The 22,021-nt window shown below is 34.2% G+C and overlaps 1 protein-coding gene across 1 annotated transcript in view; it reads left to right on the forward strand.

Annotated features, from left to right (window-relative positions):
• Positions 1-1,200: 1,200 nt before the first annotated feature.
• LOC127841516 (kinesin-like protein KIF27) overlaps positions 1,201-22,021 on the forward strand; it is a 70,624-nt gene continuing 49,803 nt past the window's right edge. The window contains 13 exon segments of the mRNA XM_052370397.1: positions 1,201-1,315; positions 1,947-2,072; positions 6,450-6,517; positions 11,034-11,171; positions 11,341-11,427; positions 11,692-11,799; positions 12,113-12,248; positions 12,510-12,656; positions 14,638-14,712; positions 16,021-16,050; positions 20,699-20,794; positions 21,203-21,324; positions 21,593-21,694. Of these exon segments, the coding sequence (XP_052226357.1) occupies positions 6,464-6,517; positions 11,034-11,171; positions 11,341-11,427; positions 11,692-11,799; positions 12,113-12,248; positions 12,510-12,656; positions 14,638-14,712; positions 16,021-16,050; positions 20,699-20,794; positions 21,203-21,324; positions 21,593-21,694 (1,095 nt within the window). The 5' untranslated portion in view covers positions 1,201-1,315; positions 1,947-2,072; positions 6,450-6,463.

Genomic DNA, 22,021 nt, shown 5'->3' on the forward strand with positions numbered 1-22,021 from the left:
TTGCATGGTGTCTTTGTGGCGATCTGAAGAACGTTTCCACTTAAGGGATCGATACAGAGAACTCTCCGTCGCTTAGCGGACACACAACCAACTTTGAAATCATTAATACATACAAAAATACCATAAAAGCACACAGTTTTAATATTGGAGATGTCTACAAGTTTGGAAGATGTTACGCACTTTTTTTATCAAGCAAGAAAAAGTAATATTTTTGCTTCATTACTTTTTTACTGATTTTTACGGAATAATGTCCACATATGTATAACATAACATGGTTATCAAATAAGCTTTTATCCGCGACTCAGGTATTACCTATTGTCATACTTTTAATGTGAAAATCGATATGGTCGCACTGCGCGCCTTTTATTGATGGTAGCTCCTCTAGGTAATGATATACTAAATAGTTTCCCTGTATATAATTCAATGTAGAGCCACATTGTTAAGCGAAAATAAATGCAACATTTTGCACATAGTGACCCCCATAACCATACCTTTTCTTAAAGGCCATTCTAAGCGGAATCGATTTGTGCAATAAAAAAAATATATGTCATGTATGAAGCAAGAAAGAACTTGAAAAAAATCAAAACCTACTGTTTTTGTCCCCTACCGGTTTCACCGGAGGAGACTTATGGTTTGCGCTTTGTGAGTCTGTCTGTGAGTCTGTCTGTCTGTCACACATTTCTGGATCCTGCGATAACTTTAAAAGTTCTTAATATTTTTTCATGAAACTTGCAACATGGATAGATGGCAATATGGACATTATGCACGTCATTTTATTTTGTTCCTACGTCAAAAATTGTGGTTGCTATGGCAACCAAAACAAATAATTCTGAAAATGGTGGAATTTCTGACAATGGTGGAGCCGGTAGGGGACCATATTGCTTGACAATAGCCTTGTTGCAACTGTTTTTCCGGCCGTTTTCTAGTCGAGTGTAACCTTTTTCAGTGCAATGTTTTAACATAGTCTCTATTTTTATCATATTTAAGGGATTTAGTAGTGAACACCTATTCATGCCCTTCCACTATCTCCACGAGCTAAAACCAGAACAATACTTTGAAGAGTAAAACATGCCTTTGAGTCAACTATGATATTTTTTAGAAAGTACAGCCCCACATGAAACGATTAGTTAGTATACTGTAACCTCTTTAACCGCCGAGCTTACTTTTTGGCAAATTATTCTTGTCGCTTATTTAAGAAATTGGGTTCAAAAGATTCACGCATGCGCTTTGTGTGTACATTTTTGTTTACATTCGATTCGGGCAAAATGAGTTGAATACACCCGTTTTTTTTGTTGTGTTATGTCAAAAGTTCGAGGTACACAAACATTTGACAACTTATTGAAATGACTGAATGTTGGAGTAATGCAAATGACATGTGCAAACTTATTGAAATCATGACAAAGTTTCAAAGACTTTTGATTAATCTTTGATAATTATGGTGGACGAACCAGTTATCGAACACCTAAGAAATTACGTTAAATTTTCTTAAAATTGAAACACTTAAAATGACAAAAACATTTTGATTTAACAAATGACTACCAGTTCAATCATTGAATGATTTATCTGTAAAGTTTTCCAGCAATCTACCTTCAAGAATTTATAACGATGATTCCCTGGTTATTGTCACCTCTAGCAGACAAAACAAAATCTATTGTCACCTCTAGCAGACAAAACAAAATCGCAGTCGATGTTAACATGACCTATTACCCGACACTTCATAAATACTACTCCAATTTATACAAAGTCACATGACTATTACATGACCCGGACTCGGCGAAAAAATCTGCGTCTGCTGCAATCAAAATTGCAAACGGAAATATGCCTTTTTGTGTGTTAATGCACGTTTTGATAAATGCATTTAAAAAGTAATAGGAAAAAACACATAAAACGGTGTAAATAACAATAAATGCATCCCTTTAACCTGTTTTTGGCCCATTTGTTTCAAGCTTAGTAAGCAAGTAGTTCAAGTGCGACCATTCGTTTATCAATGTGACGTCATGCACACTTTTGCGCATGTGCATTCAAAACCAAAACAATAACAACGTCCAATAAAAGATGCTGTTCAATAACAGGTACCTACACGATACATTTTTACATTTATTCTTATTTGATAATGATATTGTTTCATCAGTACCTTTAGGCCACCCTCTTATTTTGGAAAATATGCCTTAATGCTTAGAAAAATTGAGAATTTGTCTGTATTTAGAAATTTATTTCTGATAGTTTTAGCATTGACTTACAGGAGTCAGGGAGTCCTAGACTCCTTAAATTGAGACTCAGACTCCTTGTTTTTGTGTCTGGCGAGTATGTGAGACGCCTTTAAAATCATCTTTGAATGAAAAAAAACCTTTGATTTCTTTATTCCTTTTGCAAGATCAGAACATCCCAACTTTTGTGCATCCAAAATATGTGCCAGTAATCATTCTGCTTGAACACATGGACAAAAAAAGAATTTGAAATTATTGTCCCCTATTGGTGAAACCGGAGGGGACTTATTGTTTGCACTCTGTGTGTCAGTCTGGCTGTTAGTCCGTCACACTTTTCTGGATCCTGAGATAACTTTAAATGTTCTTCATATTTTTTCATGAAACTTGAAACATGGACAGATGGCAATATGGAGATTATGCACGTCAATTCATTTCGTGCCTACGTCAAGAATTTAGGTTGCTATGGCAACCAATATAAAAGCAAATTACTGACAATGATGTGGTTTTACGGGTAGGGGACCATATTGCATGGCAATCTCTTGTTTATTTTGGTCCCTGTTGCTGTCCATGCATTTAGTATAAATACAGGAACTTGCAAACAATTAAAGTCTGAATCATTGATCGAGGCCGGATTTTTCTTTAATATTTTTGCTAGAGTGAATAAGCTTCACCAAACAGTCTCTCATTACTATAAAAATCATCACAATACCCAAAATCTTTTACACAATGTTCGTTTTTATGGCCCAAATATACTGAAGATGGGACCGGCTGTGAATCATATGAGCGTGAATAACACATGTCACTATCAATCTCTGATTTCAGTGTTTTATTGCAGTTTGTAGGAATTGTCATACCAACCACATATATCCGTTCCTACGGTGTTTATTTGCCCCTGGTAGAATGGCATATAGCAGTTGAACTGTCTGTCCGTCTGTCTGTGTGTCAGTCCGAAGACTTTAACATTGTCCATTACTTTTGCAACTTAATATTTGGCATGCATGTGTATCTCATGGAGCTGCACATTTTGAGTGTTGAAAGGTCAAGGTCAAAGGTCAAAGAACAAATTCCAAGGGAAGTAACAAGCTTTAAAGGGAGATAATTTCTAGTTTACATCATTTGGCAGGTACAGATCATTTTAACAAGGGAAATAAAAAAAAAATTAAGTGATATAAAAAAAATATTTCAAATGGGCGCAGTAGGGGGCATTGTGTTTCTGACAAACACATCTCTTGTTATTTAATGTAACTTTTCAAGGCCATATCTCAGATAGGCTACAAGATTTCAACATGAAACTTCATGGGTGTATAGCTATCGATGAGGAAAATTGTTATGCATAAAAACAACTACCCTACACTTAATTATTTGTTAGGTTTTATAACATATATCAAGGGATTTGCACCCATCCACTTCAATGACTTATGTTAGTTATGTTATTATTATTTGTCTTAACAGTACTTGTGTGATCTTTTTATGCCCTCGGTAGGGTGGCATTTAGCAGTTGAACTGTCCGTCTGTCAAAACTTTATCATTGGCCATAACTTATGCAATATTGAAGATAGCAACTTGATATTTTGCATGCGTGTGTATCTCATGAAGCTTCACATTTTGAGTGGTGAAAGGTCAAGGTCATCCTTCAAGGTCATTCAATAGTAAAAAAATAAAATCCAAGGGAAGTAATAAGCTTTAAAAGGGAGATAATTTCTAAACATGCCAAATGATATATTGAAATTTTATTTCAAAGCAGCGCAATAGGTGGCATTGTGTTTCTGACAAACACATCTCTTGTTTATGTAATTTTCTAAACTCACAAAGGTGGACAATGAAATATGTACATGTTTCATCATCACTATTATAACCATCATAACATGATAGGTTGGTATGTTTGGAGCCTGGTATGCTGCATGGTACCCGTACTTGCACTAAAACACCATTTAGAAAACCCTGCCCTTATCAAGCCGACAAAGCCTGGACTGACAATAATTTTATTTAAGCTCTTTTAAACAGCTGCTATGTAAAAAATGTTAAAGAACATAAGGGTTCTTTTGAATTGTATGGCTGTGTGATGTTATAAAAAATATTTTGAAAATAATTTGATATAAAAATTTTGTTTCTGCGAGTAATAATATTTCTATTGTTGTAGTTATGTTTTGTTGTTATTTTTTTTTAAGAACTTAATAGTGAATTTAGAGTTTATGACTTAATAGATTTTGTTGTAAAGTTAGATGTAGTCTAGAGGATGTAGCAGGATGGCAACACAAAAATGAACCACACAATTTATTTGAAACTGGTAATGCAGTCATGCAATCTTACATACACAACTCAAAAGTTCAATGGCACCAATACACAACTTCAATAAAGAACTCGGACAACATAGGGAATTATTCACATTTTAGTTAGAGCATCAGGCTTTAAAATGAAAATTAATACATATGTATTTGTCGAAAAAGAAAATGTATTTTATAACCTGAAACAACATAATAATTAATATGGTAAGAATTCAATTGGGTGATTGACGTTCCGTGACTACCAGTTCATGCCACTGATATTTGTGGAAGTCGACTTATGGGGTTGTTTACCCTCGGAACTTCGGTTAATAAACCATTGCCCGAGCACACTGCTTAACATAAAATTCTGCATTAAAAGGTCGAAAACGGCCATAAATGGACAGCCTGATTTTACTGGGCTGTACCATTTATAAAAATAGAAAACTTTGCAGTGTTGGTGGCGCGGTGCATTAATAAAAATCTAGTAATTAAAAAAAAAGCTTTACTTATAATTAAATTAGATGGGATATAAATGCAATACTCATTTTAAACTGCATATTGGCTGAGCCTAACGCTATTAAAAAGCGGTGTTTGTATTGGTTAAAAAGCTTATATAACGAAGGCGCTAATTGGCCGAAATTTCTTATTAAAAATTACAAGTAGGTCAATCCGTTTTGAAATAGAAATTTTCCCTCAGCGGACGACCTTGACATTGCACTTAACAGAATGTAAACAATAAGAATTTCTATGCAGTTTGTGGACGTTTTGTCCAACTGATAATATATAGGCAGAAAGGTGTGAATAATAAGGTATATGTATGAATCATAACTGGAAACTTTCACGCCTTTGATTGTCACCTATGTGCAAAGTGAAAACAATATTGTTTTATTTCAAAATTATTTATTCAGGTTAAATGTATTCTGTATACATTCATTTCAAGCGATTTCAATATTTATCTTTCAATATAATACATAAGCAAAATGTATTTCTGCTTAAGATTACATAAATATTTTTTTTTTTTAAATAAATAAATTGAAAATATTTACAAAACAAGGAACAGAAAGACAATGTTAAATTATGTTCAAATGTAATACATACACATGATGCATAATTAAACTAAAAAATAAAAAACCTCTATGTTGTATATTAATTGAAAATAATGAACTATGCACACATATTTTATAATAACAATGAATCATTTTTATTTTTATTATATATATTTATAATTGTTAAAGCTGTTTTAATTTACTTCATTAATATATGTTCTGTTATGATTCACACCTTTACAGTATTGTTCACACCTATCCGCCTATATATTAAATAATTTTCAGTGGGACGAAACATCTACCCCTTTTCAACACAAATATAAGTGGCAAGAATGGGTTACAGTGGCACAAATTGTCCAAAAAACCAATTCAAATTGAAATTTTTACACATGATAAATCAAAGTAAGTTTATGTGGTTTCTTACCTGAAACGCACAATTTATTTCAAACAAGTAATGCAGTGAAGATGTAGTCCCTTCATAACCTGTAATACTATAGTGTGGTGTTTAAATGAATATTTGACATTACCAGGTGATTCAATTAACAGCAATTGTGCTGTTGACAAAGAAAACCATTGAACCATTGATATAAAAGACTGCTATAAAGAAATCTTGATTAAGGTGTGATAAATATTGCATAATCCAGATGCTTGCAAAGTGTGTACTAATACCAGATTGACAATACATAAAAGGGAAACATTCTAATTATTTATATTATGTAAGCATATTTAAGGTTAAATTCTTTACAGCAATAAAATCAAGTCATGTCAGGTCGACAGCATGTTGTTTAAAAGGATTGCAGATGGAATAATTGTGAACACATTTTTGTGAAAAAATAAGTTCCAGTAATTTTTGAAAGCTTACTTATTTAATGGGAAAATGTATAGACAAAATGTGTTTAATTGATTACAAAGAGTTTTTATTACTTTTTTAGCTAAATAAGAAAGAATGGAGGCTAAAGAGAAGACGATGCAGGAGGTGAATGTCAAGGTAGCAGTCAGAGTAAGTACAGAATACAACCAGAATCGCAAGTGGTATAGGGTGCTTCTAGATAAGAACATCTTGTTTAGCCAGACCAGTTTGGTAAAGTTTTATAAAAATGTGTGCATTGTTCCTTTTCCATTAAAAAGATGTTTCTGCAAAATTCAACAGTTCCCGTTAAACTTATAAAACTTTGTTTTGATTCATTCAGAAGGCCAGCAGTGTTGTGGTGGAAAAGGCAGCCACTTACTTTTGCTTGATTGGTCATTGTCGGCTCGGGTACTACTAACATGTACCCCGGGTACGGTATATACACTAAAATGTACCCGGAAATTGTAACGCTAAATCGGTCGTTGTCGGCTATATATTTTATAAATAGTTATGTTCATTTGATGTAAATTTTCTGTTAAATGGCCTCTAAATTATCGAAACTCCCCTTGTCAAAAAAGTGAGCAAAATCCGGTTATAACCCAGTTTTAAACTGGGTTTAACACTGCGGTATTGGCACCGAGCTAAAAGCGAGTCTTTTAAACACACTTTTTGCTTACCGACTTGGTTTTATCTGAGTTGAATCTTGGTTTAACTCGCTTAAAGCCAACATAGTGGTTTTTTTAACCGTCTTAAGTGGGTTTAAAGTGAGTTTTTTTTCAGGCATCTGTGTTTAACTCTGCGGTATTTGCACTCTGCTAAAAGCAGGTTTTTCAGACACGCTTTTAGCTTACCGACTGGGTTTTTTAGCTTACCGACTTGGTTTTTTCTGAGTTAAATCTTGGTTTAACTCGCTTTAAACCAACATAGTGGGTTTTTTAACCATCTTAAGTGGGTTTAAAGTGAGTATGATTTTCTACAAGTTGGTTTTTTGAGGTTTTTTAAACATGCTTAGACCAACTTCTGTCTGTGGAGTTGGTTTTAAGTGGGTAAAAAGTGTGTTTTTTATGTGAGCTATAAGCAGGCTAAACACGGTTTTTAAGTGAGCGAAAAGTGAGCTGAAAGCACGCCTTTGTTAGTTTTTTTCACAGTGAAAACATGCTTTTAACTCGCTTTAAACCTTGTTATTAACAGTATTTTATCTGTGAAAAAAACAAAAGCAATTTGTGGGTTTGGGTAATTTGATTTTTGTGGGTTTTAACAGTGTTTTAGTGATTTTTTTTTAAGAAAGTAGGTTTTTTGTGAGTCTTTTGTGGGATTTTGCAGTGTGAAAAAAAATAATTTTGGACTGATATGTTTAGAAAAAATGGTTTTTGTGAAGCAATTACAACAGTTCATTATAAGCCCCATGTGGTTAAAAGGGAAAAAAACACAATGTGTACGAAAATTATGTTTATATGACAAAAATAGTACACCGCAAATTAATACAAACAGATTATTTTTACAATACATTATACAATAATAGACATTTATGGAAGATTTTAAAGCAAAAGGTTGACCGCAATGGACCACTGCGGGTGGAGTATTTAGACCGCAGCTGCTGCAGAGACCTGGATCTCAGCTGTTGGAGGTACCTGAACCGCAGTGGAATGAGGAACCTGGATTTCAGCTTATGGAGGGACCTTGACGGCATACGGTGTTGGGACCTGCACAGCAGCTACTGGAGAGACCTTGACCGCTAGGGGACCTGGAAAGCAGCCAGTGCAGGGACCTAGACCTGATCTTGGCGGGTGGAGGGACCTGGAAAGCAGCTGGTAGAGACCTGGAAAGCGGGCGCTGGAGCGACATGTAGTTGTACCATTGATGCTGCTTGTGTCCTTCTCCTCTTGAGCATCTCTTACGCCAGTTGATCTGCAAAGGATTAATACCATATCACTTTCAAAAGGGCAAGGCATTCTTCAAACATGTTGATTGGTTATGTTTTCGTTCCACTTAACTATGAAATATTGCTGTTATGGTAATCTTGTTGCTTTAATAATAATAAATTTAAGTTATTTGCTTGTTGTTTTTGTTTGTTTATTTTTGAAATTTTAATCCCGTGATCACATGTGACTTAGCACTTTTCATCAATTATTAAAGAAATTGCGGTTGGTAGAAAATGCAGTGTGAAAATGTACCAAGATGCGTGGTCTCATTTGGCTGTGTGGTCTGGTGGCATTGTAAATGCAATAACCTGTATAGTTTACCTCTCAACAAATCGAGCTTTCTTGGTTAAGGACAGGGCGAGGTTTTCCCACTCTTGTTCCCCTCAAGTTTGCCAGCTTGTGCAGGGTAAAACCAGGTTTAAAAGTCCATACATCAGGCAGGCGATGATGCACATTCTTTCCAAAGGATCTTCCCATCGATGTCAATTTTGCCTTGTGGCAAGAGTTTAACCTTCAAAATTAAAATAAATAAGTTCTAATTAAGTATGAGGGAAAGAAATCTGTTCAGTAATAACCAGAAATAGATATAAATAAAATTTTAAATGACAATAACCATGAAACACAACCATAATTATTCACTGTACACAACATTTACACTTTTTCATGTGTAAGTTTATCTATTTTTGCTTAAAAATGTGTTGTTTATCCTTTAAATTGCAATACAATAACTTATCCATTTACATTTCCCAGTGATAATACATAAATATGATAATGATCATAATTAATTCAATAAACTAAATAAAAAAAGGGGTGAAGAAATGACAATACAAACCTGTTAAAACTGTTCTTCAGTATTCCAAAAAAAACAACAGGCAGTTCAACCTCCTTTCCAACAAACTTATTATTGATTTCCACATTGCAGTAAAAAACACATTGTTTTCATCACACAATACTTCATGCTGACAGAATTTCAAGACATTTTACACTACCATTATACGTCTTTCACTTCTTTATATTAATGTTGCTGAATTAAATTTAGCTCAATATTCAATTGCTGACACCAGCTTGTTTTTCAAAAGTTGTTGTTTTCAAAAAGATAACTTCCTCAGTGCAATAGCCAATCAAAAGCCTTATATCTTATTCCACACAGCCTTATCTCTAGGCAAACCCCATCAGTAGCCTTATCTACCCCTAGATAATCAGTACCCTGTTAAGCTCTAATGCCTGACAGATTGTTATCTGTTTATTGTTGGTGGTGTGAAATAAGGGTGTTTTTAGGTATTGTCTTGTTATTTTGTTGACAGTTTATGTAACACAGGTCATGTTTGGCATTTTATTATTTTATTGCAAATTAAGAAAATGGATATGATGGTATCATATGCAAATATCAAAATCTTGCATAACTTATGTACAAAAATAAATAGATTATTTTCAAAATAATGTTTCCAATACCATAATTATTTAAATATGCAGATTTAACAAGTAAATACTGTTTTAAACAAATATAAACAATCATATGAGATTGTTTAAAAAAAATAAAAAATTAAGACATAAAACAATCATAAGATATTGTTTATAATAAAAACAAACATAAAGAAAAAATTCAAAGTGAAACACAAACTCTTTCATTTTCATGTATAAAACTTAGCTTGACCATTGTTATAGTTTTTGTCAGTGATACTTGTTGTCCATCTGTGAACCTGTGATGTTCTGAAAGAGCCATTTTCATCCAATATTCCCTAAAAATTATGGGGAGCACACAAATGTACAATAGGGACAATGGCAAACAAGCTGTAAAAAAAGCCCCTTTACAGTTGACTTGTTTTATTTATGGCTATAAACATCAAACAAAGACCCAGTTGAAGAATTATTGTTTCATTGATGAGTTATATTAATAAACAAAAGACCAACTTGTTGAAAAGTGTGTTAAAGTGAGTCTTTAAGCCTCGTTGCAGCTCTCAACTTATTTACAAAAAGACCAAGTTAAACTCGCTTAAACCCACTTCTGTTTAAAAAAAGACCAACTACTGTTGTAAAAGACTCGCTTATTAAACAAAAAGACACACTTAAACACACATAAACCAACTCATAAATAAAAAGGCTCACTTTTGACACACAAAAAACCGACTTCTTACAGAAAAAAACTCGCTTAAACACACATCTTAAAATAACCAACTTTAAACTCAGTTAAGCACAGTTTAGCGCACATAAAACTCACTTTTATTAGCAAAAACCAACTTCCGCTAAGAAAAACTCAGAAAAAACACAGTTTTATGTTGGTTTAAGTGTGTTTTGGTATGAAAGTGGGTTATTTTTTGACAAGGGTCATACTCAAGAAGCATTTTGATGCAGTTTTTTTTAATAGAAGTTTGTTTTGTAATTACTGTAATCGGTAGCGCGTTTTACGACATCGGATTTTGGGTGGGAATAAAAACTCGAGTACAGTCTAATAGCGGCCGGGTAAGTTTGAGTATATTTACTGTACCCGGGGTACATATAAGTATACTTACATGTACCCTGGGTACATGTAAGTAGTACCCGAGCCGACAAAGACCAATCAAGCCTTATTATTTCACTTCAGCTTTTCCATACTGCATAGGGGAATCATTTTTATATTCACTCAACTTCAGAGATTCTCTGATCTTACTACACTAAAAAGAACGAAACAATTATACTTTTAGTAGTTTGATATTTTGTTGTGCACATAATGAATGCACATTATTTTGTTAATAAATCTAATTCAGGTTCGTCCACTATTGCCAAAAGAAAAAGTAACTGGGGATGATATGTGTGTACGAATTATACCATCAACTAACCAACTTATTCTTGGCAAAGATAGAAGCTTCACTTTTGATGAAGTTCTTTCACCAAAAGCTACACAGGTACTACAATGTTTTGACATATGTTTTTTGTCCAAATATTGATCACATTTTTCCAAAACTAAAAATCCTGTATTTTCTGTTTCAGATATGTCTTAAAATTATTACTTTACTTCAGCATGTGTCTATTATCTATTTAAGTGTTATCATGTTTATAATGTCTGTTTTTTAGGAAGAGTTATACAGTGTCTGTGTTGAAAGTCTTGTGAAGTCTATATTCGAAGGATACAATGCAACAGTATTTGCATACGGACAAACAGTAAGTTCATTAAGTAGAAGACATCAGTATTTTATGAATGGTAACCGTATATATGTGCTTTATATTGAGTTTTAAACTTCACTATGTTCTTTCGTAATTAAATGATAATTATAGTTTTTTTTTGAATAAGTTCACGATTTGAACTGCTGCAAGCAATGTGTGTACATGTCAAACATGTTGCTTCACATTAGACACATTTTTGCAAACTTGCCTGACATATTTCAAGGTATATTTTTTTCAAATTACCCTTATAACATGTTTCAGGGTTCAGGGAAGACATACACCATTGGTGGGGGCAATGTAAGCATGGTAACAGAAGACGAGGATGGGGTCATCCCTAGGGCTGTACGACAAATGTTTGATATCATGAGTGTAAGCTAGCCTTACTTCCTTAAATAGATACTTGTTCAAAATTGAGGGATTGAATATGTGAGCCTAAAGCACATGCCCGGTGTATAACCATTCCACTACAGCTTATTTAATAATGTTAATGCAGTGCAGAAAACTTAGTATATTTTCAAATGTTTATAAAAAAGTTGGTCAGCAATTGCTTTTTTATTTCAGAGTATACGTATTATGGTTTATTATGATGCATTTGTTGTACTAGTGTTTTGTGAAACCTTAAACAATAATGTCATTCCAGTTTAATAATTATTGCACATAGATTTAACCAATTCTTTCACAGATTGACAAGAGTGTAACATACATTGTGAAAGTATCGTACATAGAGATATATAAGGAAGAGTTGCGGGACTTATTGGAACTGAATGTTGATAACAAGCCTGACCTTCATGTGAGAGAGGATGACAAAGGCAATACTGGTAGGTGCATAAGAATAGATGGTGTAAGTGTAAACATTATGGTGTGCCTTGATGGACTTTAAATTAATTTGTGTTTAAGTTTCTTTTATATTTCTAGATATCAACACAGAATTTAAGTCAATTTGAATGAATCAATTATTTATTAAATAAACTACTTTGGTAAGGAAAGGACAAACATGCTTCTGACTTGCCTATAATAGTTTATCAATTATAACTTCACAATTTCAATTGTGCTGTTGAATTGTATGTCTGTGATTGCAGTGATAATTGGTGCCAAAGAGGTCGAGTGTGAGAACCTGGATGATGTAATGAGCCTCCTGGAGTCTGGGTCAGCTGCCAGACACACCGGGGCCACAAACATGAACGAGCACTCTAGTAGATCACACTCCATATTCACCATAACCATAGGTATGCTCGGATATGGGTATATAGGGATAAGGGTTGGGTTCTAGTCAATCACACTCTATATTCACCATTACCATAGGTATGCTTGGATATGGGTATGAAGGGATCAGGGTTGGGTTCTATTCAATCACACTCCATATTCACCATTACCATAGGTATTCTTGGATATGGGTATGCTGGAATAAAGGTTGGGTTCTAGTCAATCACACTCAATATTCACCATTACCATAGGTATGCTCATATATGGGTATGCTGAAATAAGGGTTGGGTTCTGGTCAATCACACTCAGTATTCACCATTACCATAGGTATGCTGGAATATGGGTATGCTGGAATAAGGGTTGGTTTCTAGTCAATCACATTCCATATTCACCCTTACCATATTTATGTTCATATATGGGTATGCTGGGATAAGGGTTTGATTCTAGTCAATCACACTCCATATTCACCATTACCATAGGTATGCTTGGATATGGGTATGCAGGGATAAGGGTTGGATTCTAGGCAATCACACTCCATATTCACCATTTCCATAGGTGTGCTCGGATCCATGGGTGTGATCGGATATGGGTATGCTGGGATGAGAGTTTGGTTCTAGTCAATCACACTATATATTCACCATTACCATAGGTATGCTTGGATATGGGTATGAAGGGATGAGGGTTGGGTTTTAGTCAATCACACTCCATTTTCACCACTACCTTAGGTATGCTGGGATATGGGTATGCTGGAATAAGGGTTTGGTTCTAGTCAATCACACTTCATATTCACCATTACCATAGGTATGCTGGGATATTGGTATGCTGGAATAAGGGTTGGGTTCTAGTCAATCATAGTCTATATTCACCATTATCATAGGTATGCTGGGATTTGGGTATGCTGGGATAAGGGTTGGGTTCTAGTCAATCACACTCAATATTCACCATTACTATAGGTATGCTCATATATCGATATGCTGAAATAAGGGTTGGGTTCTAGTCAATCACACTCCATATTCACCATTACCATAGGTATGCTGGGATATGGGTATGCTGGAATAAGGGTTGGGTTCTAGTCAATCACACTCCATATTCACCATTCCCTTTACCATTTGTGCTCTTATTAAAGCACATACAAATAATAATTATACCATATTATTCTTCTGTGCTTAAAACCAATGCTGAACAGAATATTATTTTGCTTAAATGTCTGAATGATCAAGAGTGATACAAGTAGATGATACTATTAGTTACAGGGGGTTTTCAGCACTGTCTGAGCCTCCAAAAAACGGAGGCATTCCCAAAGCAAACGGACCCGATCCCAAACCGAAATTATAAAAATAAATCACAATTTCCAATCCCAAATAAAAAAAAATAATTTTTAGAATGAAGAGACAAAACATCTAAGGAGCTTTGTGATGCTTTCAAAAACAGAAAGCAGATAAAAATTATGCTGTAACTTGTGTGACTAACCAGTGTTTGTTTTTGTCAAAAATATCTGCTATAAGTTTTTGACTGCACAGTTCTTATCTCAGAGTGTAACTGTAACTGAAAAACAAAACTGCAGTACTTGAATAACCGTTGAACATCCCCAATAATGCGTGTGTTTGTATGAAGAAGACAAAATAACAAATAAAAATATATTTATTTGTTAAACCACTGACTTTTTTAAGCATGATAAATTCACAATGTTTTCCGAATATGAGCCTTTTCATAGAAGCAAAAATTGCACAATTTTGTCGATAAAAAATTCCCAATTTGGTCAGACTCCTTTTCCCAAAATAGGCAGAAAACCCCCTGAGTTACACTGTTAGTAACTGATGGTGTATCCGCTCTAAGCCAATGGGATTAGGTCATTTTTGTAAGATGTGAGATATTAGATAATACATACATTTTAATGCATGTAACACATAACCAGCAATAAACAGCTTTGCAATATTCTGAGTACATGAAAGAACAATTTTTCGTACATATTGCTGTTTAAAAAAAATTATTGTTTGATTTCAGGGCAAACTTGGACAGAGAACGATGTTTTGGCCAGTAAAAGGAAACCATCGGAAGAAGAGGAAGTAGATGATGACCGTAGGTTTTCTTTGCTTTCTTTTACACAGTGTTGTTGTTATCATGTTTTTGTTGAGAATCAAGAGTTAAGAGAGGACATTATTTAAGAGACAATAACTACTCAAATGAGAGTGTGTGTGTTACAAAATGCACAAAAACATGTAAAATATCAAATGAATAAAATAGCTTTCTGCCTTAGAAAAATATCATTATACCCTTGCTTATAAAGTTTGGGAGGGGGAATGTTGGAGTGTCATAGTTGGACCAGGGTATACATTTGCCTTGAACTTAGACTTTGACATTGTTGCCATGCTATTAGATTGGGGAGCACACTTCCTCAAAATCTTTCTTAAACCATTAAATTTAAAATTTAATTATGGTATAATTATTATTAGCTCGGCGTTTTCAGAGAAAACCAGAGGTATTATCATAGCCAGCTCGTTCGCCGTCAGCGTCATGCCAAAACATTAACATTTTGTTAAGGTCTTGAACTTTGGCTCTAAAATCAAATTGCTTCCACCTACAACTTTGAAACTTCATATGTAGATGCACCTTGAGGAGTTCTACATGCTACACCCATTTTTGGGTCACTAGGTCAAGGTCATGGTCACCTTAAAAAAAAAAATTCTGACAAGCTTTAATTTATTCAAAACTGCACCCGTAGCCGGGCGTGGCACCCGTTATCGGTGCTCTTGTTTAATTATTATACTGGATTTATGTGGCGCCCTTTTCATGCAAAGGTGCATGTTTAAAGGCGCTTGATATTTATTACCTTGGAGTGTAGATATGCAATGCACAACTTTTAAGTGCAGTGATTCATGTGTTATGTGCCTGGAACTAAGCCATTTTTATGGAAGAAGCAAAAAAGATGCAACATTTGTTGAGAGAGGTAGTAACTTATTTTTCAAGTGACCATACCTTATATATTTAAATATGTCGACACCGTAAAGTTTAGAAATGCACACAATGACTATGGGTAGTAATTTAGTCACCTGTTTTTGAAATTAGCCAGAAACATGGTTCCAATATTACATATTATTAGCAATTAAAGTTTTACTTGAATCATTTAATGACCATGAAGGGTTAATGTGCAAGACCTAATATTCTTGCAGTTATCCATTTATTCCCTTTTTGCTGTATAAAATGTAAGTTTATGCTGCAAATTTCTTTGACAGTTTTCAACAGATAAACTTAAAAATTCAAATATTTTATCACTATAAGTGAAGATGTTCAATTTTGTTACATGTAGCAATCCTTATTTGTTAAATATGTGCCCTTTAACTACTGCTATCAATGTTAAGGTGAATGTTGTCTTGTTTGTGTTGATAGCCATGGCATTTAGTGCTGACCTCAGGGACGGTATGTATTGTACAAGTTGCTTTTCATCTGCACAACTTGTTTAATTAAACCACTTTTATTTTTGGGTTAAGCATTTCCACTGGTTTCTGCTAAAATACAGTTTTGTTTCATAACATTGGTTAAAAAATAACTATTTTCATAGTACATATATTAGTAAATTATAATAGTATATTTATCAAGGTTCTTGTTTCTATGGCATCTCGGTTAGTTTGGAATCCTTTTTGTGTTTATAAAGGTTCTATGGTATCTTCAAACATGTTTATTGTTTAAATACAGAATTGCTTTCATGCAAGTTTTTCATTATTTGAAAGGTATTTTAGGCTTGAAGGTATTTTAAGTGAAATTTTGTGATGAAATATTGAGAATTTTTTTATATAATTGTAAAAGCTGGACATCTTTTGCGAATTCGTCATTATGTTAAGGTTTGTTTTCTTTCATAAGCTTAAAGATAAAAGTGACATAAAACAAAAAAAAGACACCATAAAACTATTGGTTTGATTCTACGCTGCAATTATTTGTCTTGGATAGGCATCATTTTCCTAGACAAATATTGACTATTTTGCAAATAAATGAATTGCCAGTTTGCATCTGAGTGTCAATGATGATAACATTTAGACGCAATAGAAGTCAGTCATCATAAGCAAATGAGCACAACAAATTTTGTGGAAAATTAAACAGATGATAGCAAACTTTTGAGAAAGTACCAGTTATGTCTGAATTTGTATACCTGTTTTGTTAACCAGGTTTTCCGAAGGAAAAAACTGGTTATTAGATTGGCGAATGCGGGCGGGCTGGCTGGCTGGCTGGCGGGCTGGCGGGCTGGCTGGCGGGCTGGCGGAACAAGCTTGTCAGGGCTGTAACTTTGTCGTTCATTGTGAGATTTTAAAATCATTTGGCACATTTGTTAACCATCATTAGATGGTGTGTCGCGCGAAAAAATTACGTCAATATCTCCAAGGTCAAGGTCACACTTTAAGTTCAAAGGTAAAAAATAGCCATAAATGAGCTTGTCTGGGCTATAACTATGTCATTCATTATGAGATTTTAAAATCATTTGGCACATTTGTTCACCATCATGGGACGGTGTGTCGCACGAAAGAATCACGTCAATATCTCCAATGTCAAGGTCGCCACGACTAAAAATAGATTTATTTTAAAACAAACTTACAAAGGGGGTTAATTTTTTTTGTTCATTTTAAAAGTTCAGTTTGAGTTGTCTCCCTTTATCAGATTTTTTTTCACAATGAAAACCTGGTTTTCTGACAATTTTGTCCCTTGTTTAATAAATTGCGTGAGATTGAAAATTGCTATATAATTTTATTATTGTAAAAAAAAAGATTACTCGATCTATAATTATTAAATATAAAAAGTGAATTTAAAGTGGCATATTGCATATACTGATTTGATGGACAATCTTGTCAGACACAAATCTGGATTTGTTAATACAACTACTAATGTTTAGTAATACAAGAGATTACAATAAAAAAAAATCATGACTGCGCACAGATCATATGGAAACTTTGCCTTAGCAACATTTCAAATGCAGATAACAGATAAGTTGATGCCCGGATCATTGTCCTTGTAGAAAGTGAAAATAAAGTCAATATATGTTTTGATTGGTATATTTTATGTTTTTGTTCTGTTTAATATATTAAGTTTTTTGTTTATTTTTATTTAATAAAAGTAACTTTTAATTGTTAATTTCTAATAATTAGCAGAAGACAGTTTGGTTAAGATAATTAGATCTTGAACAAAAGTTGATAGTTTGGTAGGGTAAGGCCCTGGTAGTATTTAGTTTCCATGCAATATACTGGGGTACTTGGTACTTTTTCAAAGCTAGAATTCTTGGATTTCATGTTGTGATATTCTAGTGTGGCCTCTGCTGAGTGGCATTGTGGGTCATCAAATACCATCTTGGTTTAAAGATGATGTGTTGATAATGAAATAGTAATATAAGACAATAAATATATCCATTCTTCGGATTAGGTAGAACGTTAAAAAGTTATGTATTTATACAATACTATTCTAACTACCATAAGTATCTGGTAGATACAAACTTCATCTGTTTGTAATTGTTATATTTGTACAATTATATCAAGACAAGTGTCTTTTCCAGTAAAACAAACATTTTTTTTACCATTTACCACTTAATTAGATACCTTTATTGACGCATTTGTGGTCCCTTAGAAAGTCACATTTTAATTAAATACCTTTCTTGCTAGATCCAAGTTTCAAAACCTTCATTTCCAACCCTCAGATACTTATAAGTAGCAAACAGCATAAAACTGAACAGACTGCAAGTTACTCGCAGGCTGTTCTGGTTTTTTGCTGTTTGCACATAGCCATTTTCACTTTGTTTCTGAGTGGGAAAGGAGTGTCTGTCGTCCGTGTGCATTGTCTGACGTCAAAATTTACCTTGTTAACAATCTAGAGGCCACATTGATTGCCCAATGTTCATTGGATACAACATATAAGTCCCAAATGATGTATTGGCAACCTTAGAAACGGCGGCATTTTGGGTAAAAAACTTGGTCACAATGTCAAATTAAAGAAAAGAATTGTGGATACACTATTCTTCATGAAACATAGTGAAACATCGATCCCAATGATATTTCATATTTGTTTGAGACATGATCACGTGGGATTGAAAACAAACTAGGGTACAAGCTCTAATTATAGAAAACACTTGTCAACAGTTACATTTAAGTTACATTTATTGCCAATTTATGTTAAACTCTGTCAGAAATTCTGAAGAATATTTCAGCAAAGTTTGAAACTTGGTCATGAGAGGCTTGGGTAAAAAATAAGGTCACTTGAAAAATTGAAGAAAAAAAAGTCTACACTCCAGAGGACTCATTTATTGTCCAATCTTCATGACACTTGGTCAGAACATGAGGAAATTGATTATATACAGTTGATCACAGTTATTTCAAACATTGTCAAACCAAAGTCCTCTTTTTAGCTCACCTGAGCACAATGTGTTTATGGTGAGCTTTATGGTGAGCTTTTGTGATGGCTTTTGGCCGTCGTGCATTGTGCAGGATCTATATTTGCCTTGTTAACACTCTAGAGGCCACAATTTTTTTTTACCATCTTTGAAGTCATGAAATTTGGTCAGAAGATTTTTACTAATTATATCTTGGATGAGTTCGAAAATGGTTTTGGTTGGTTGAAAAACATGGCTTCCGGGGTGTGGGGCATTTTTCTTGCATGGCTATAGTAAAACCATGTTAACACTCAAAAGGCCTCATTTATTGTCCGATCATCATGAAACTTGGTCTGAAAATTTGTACCAATTGTATCTTTTAAGAACTCAAAAATGGTTCCGGTTGCTTGTAAATCATGGCCCCTAGGGGGCGGGCATTTTTCCTAATATGTCTGTATTGCTATAGTAAAACCTTGTTAACACTCTAAAGGCCACAATTATTGTCCAATCATCATGAAACTGAAGATTTGTCCCAATGATTTATTGGACAAGTTAAAAAATGGTTCCAGTTAGAAAATCATGGCCTCCAAGGGGCGAGGCATTTTTTTAGTAAAACTTGTAAACTCTCTTAAATTCACATTTATTGTCCTATCTAAATGAAACTTGGTCAGAACATTTGTTTTAATGATATCTTGGACGAGTTTGAAAAGTGTCTGTTGAAAAACATGGCTGCCAGGGTCACCCTTCATGAACCTTGGTCAGAACATTTGTTCTAATGAAATCTTGGGCTGCACAGAACAGTTTCTTTGTATCTCAGGTGAGCGACTTAATTTGATTAATGTATTCATAAAAAGCTTTTATTTTCCCTCTACAAGATTACATGGTCAAATGGCCTAATCTTCATGAAACTTGGTGGGAACATTTGTCCAAATGTTATTTATGTTATTAATGTGTTCTTATGGTTTATCTATGAGTGAGATATATGGTTCCTGTCTATTCAAAAACATTCTGGCTATGAGACAGGCAGTCTTTTGAAAGTTAATATAGTCAAACCATTTGAACAGTTACAAAATCACATTTTCACATACTCATTGTGAAACTTGCTAAGATAATTCCTGTGTTATGATTTATTGGCTGAGATGGAAAATTATTGTGTGATTTTTAAAAAACATGGCTGCCAGGTGTTGGGGCAGTGTCCAAATAAGTCTATTTTGAATCTTTATGAACTCTTCCTATCCAGTCTAGTTTCTTGAGGCCTCAAGTGAGTGCTTTATGACCTTTGGACACTGTGTTGTGTGTAAATCACAACTCAGCAGTCCAATTATAATGTGAGTGTACCTGGTAATGTCAGTTAACTCTTTCAATGCTGGAACCGAATTTTGAAGGCCTTTGCAAACAGTTTGGATCCAGATGAGACGCCACAGAACGTGGCGTCTCATCAGGATCCAAACTGTTTGCTTTTCTAATAGTATTCTTTGAAAAAAAACGACGAAAACGTTAATTTTAGAAATTCAGCAGACGACATTTTAGCAGACGACAAATTTCCCAGTATGCAAAGGGTTAAGAACTCTACCCATCCAGTTTAGTTCCTTGTGGCTTCAAGTGACTGCTTTGGGACCTTTGGCCACCTTGATGTGTAAATCACAACACGGCTTTCCAATTACTAATGTGAGTGTACCTGGTAATGCCTGTCAGTTAAATAGTGTTTTATTCCTATTTCAGATATGACCCACAACATGTTTGGCAAGTTCCACTTTGTGGATCTGGCAGGCTCAGAGAGGGCACATAAGACTGGCAATGTAGGAGACAGGTTCAAAGGTTTGACAGACCAATCCAGTAGTTTTATAAATTATTTAAATTGTTCATCATCATAGCATATTGTGCTTTCATATGTTTCTACCGGCAATACTTTGCAATTGACTGCCAACAATAGTTTTCATCCATATTTATCTCTCGACATATTTTACATTAATATTTACCTCTCATCAATATTTTAAATCCATTGTTTTCTTAAAGTGCAGTGTTCACAGTGTTTAGATATCAGTGTGCAAGCTTTTTAGATTATTTACTTTAAAACACCCAGTTACATTTTATAGTTGCAAAGGAAAATTTCACAATACATGTACATTTGATGTTATCTCAAACTCAAAAGTAAGTTATTAACATGTTTGGCAACCATTATTTTCCAATAAACAATGCAAAAGATTACTGCATGTGTGCTTTCAGAGTCAGTGCACATAAATTCGGGCCTGCTGGCTCTGGGTAACGTGATCAGTGCGCTGGGAGACCCCAAGAAGAAATCCACACACATACCATACAGAGAGTCCAAGATCACAAGGCTTCTCAAGGTACATTACAACTTTGAAATTGGAGGTGAAAAACCTGTGTTTTGTTTTTATTTGTTTATATTGTTTTTGTTTTAAAACAAAACTGTTATTGTATTCATTTAATCCAAAGAATATATACTTTATTTGTTTCAAAAAAGAGTTGGCCGAAAGAAACAGTTGTTGAAACTTTAAGTTTTATCTGACACTTAAAAAATGTTTGTTAGATTGTAAATTGAACATATAATTTAAATAACTGTATGTATGCTGTGATTTCTAACTTGTTATTCAGGACTCACTAGGTGGCAATGCCAAGACTTTGATGATCTGTTGTGTAAGCCCGTCTGCAGCCAACTTTGATGAAAGCCTCAATGCACTGAAGTATGCCAATAGGGTAAGTACTAGAAGCACAGCCACATATACATTTGAGTAAAGTAAACTGCCTTTTTATTTGTTTTGCATATGAACAGTTTAAACTACACACTATATTCATGTTATATTTGCCCCTTGAGATGCAACAATTTGTCTTATGCCATGTGGATAGCAAATGCCCAGACCAGCCTGCACATTTGCACAGCAGTCTGGGCAGGAGTCACGCTGTCTGCAATAAAGTCATGCATGGTTTTATGGTCTCATAAGCTAAAATGGAAGCTCCTTTCCAGTGTGCATAAGTGCAAGTTATGCTGGCAAAACATGGCCTAACACCCAATTTGAAATGATG

The sequence above is a fragment of the Dreissena polymorpha genome, chromosome 1 (genome assembly GCF_020536995.1).
Source record: "Dreissena polymorpha isolate Duluth1 chromosome 1, UMN_Dpol_1.0, whole genome shotgun sequence".
Taxonomy (NCBI): domain Eukaryota; kingdom Metazoa; phylum Mollusca; class Bivalvia; order Myida; family Dreissenidae; genus Dreissena; species Dreissena polymorpha.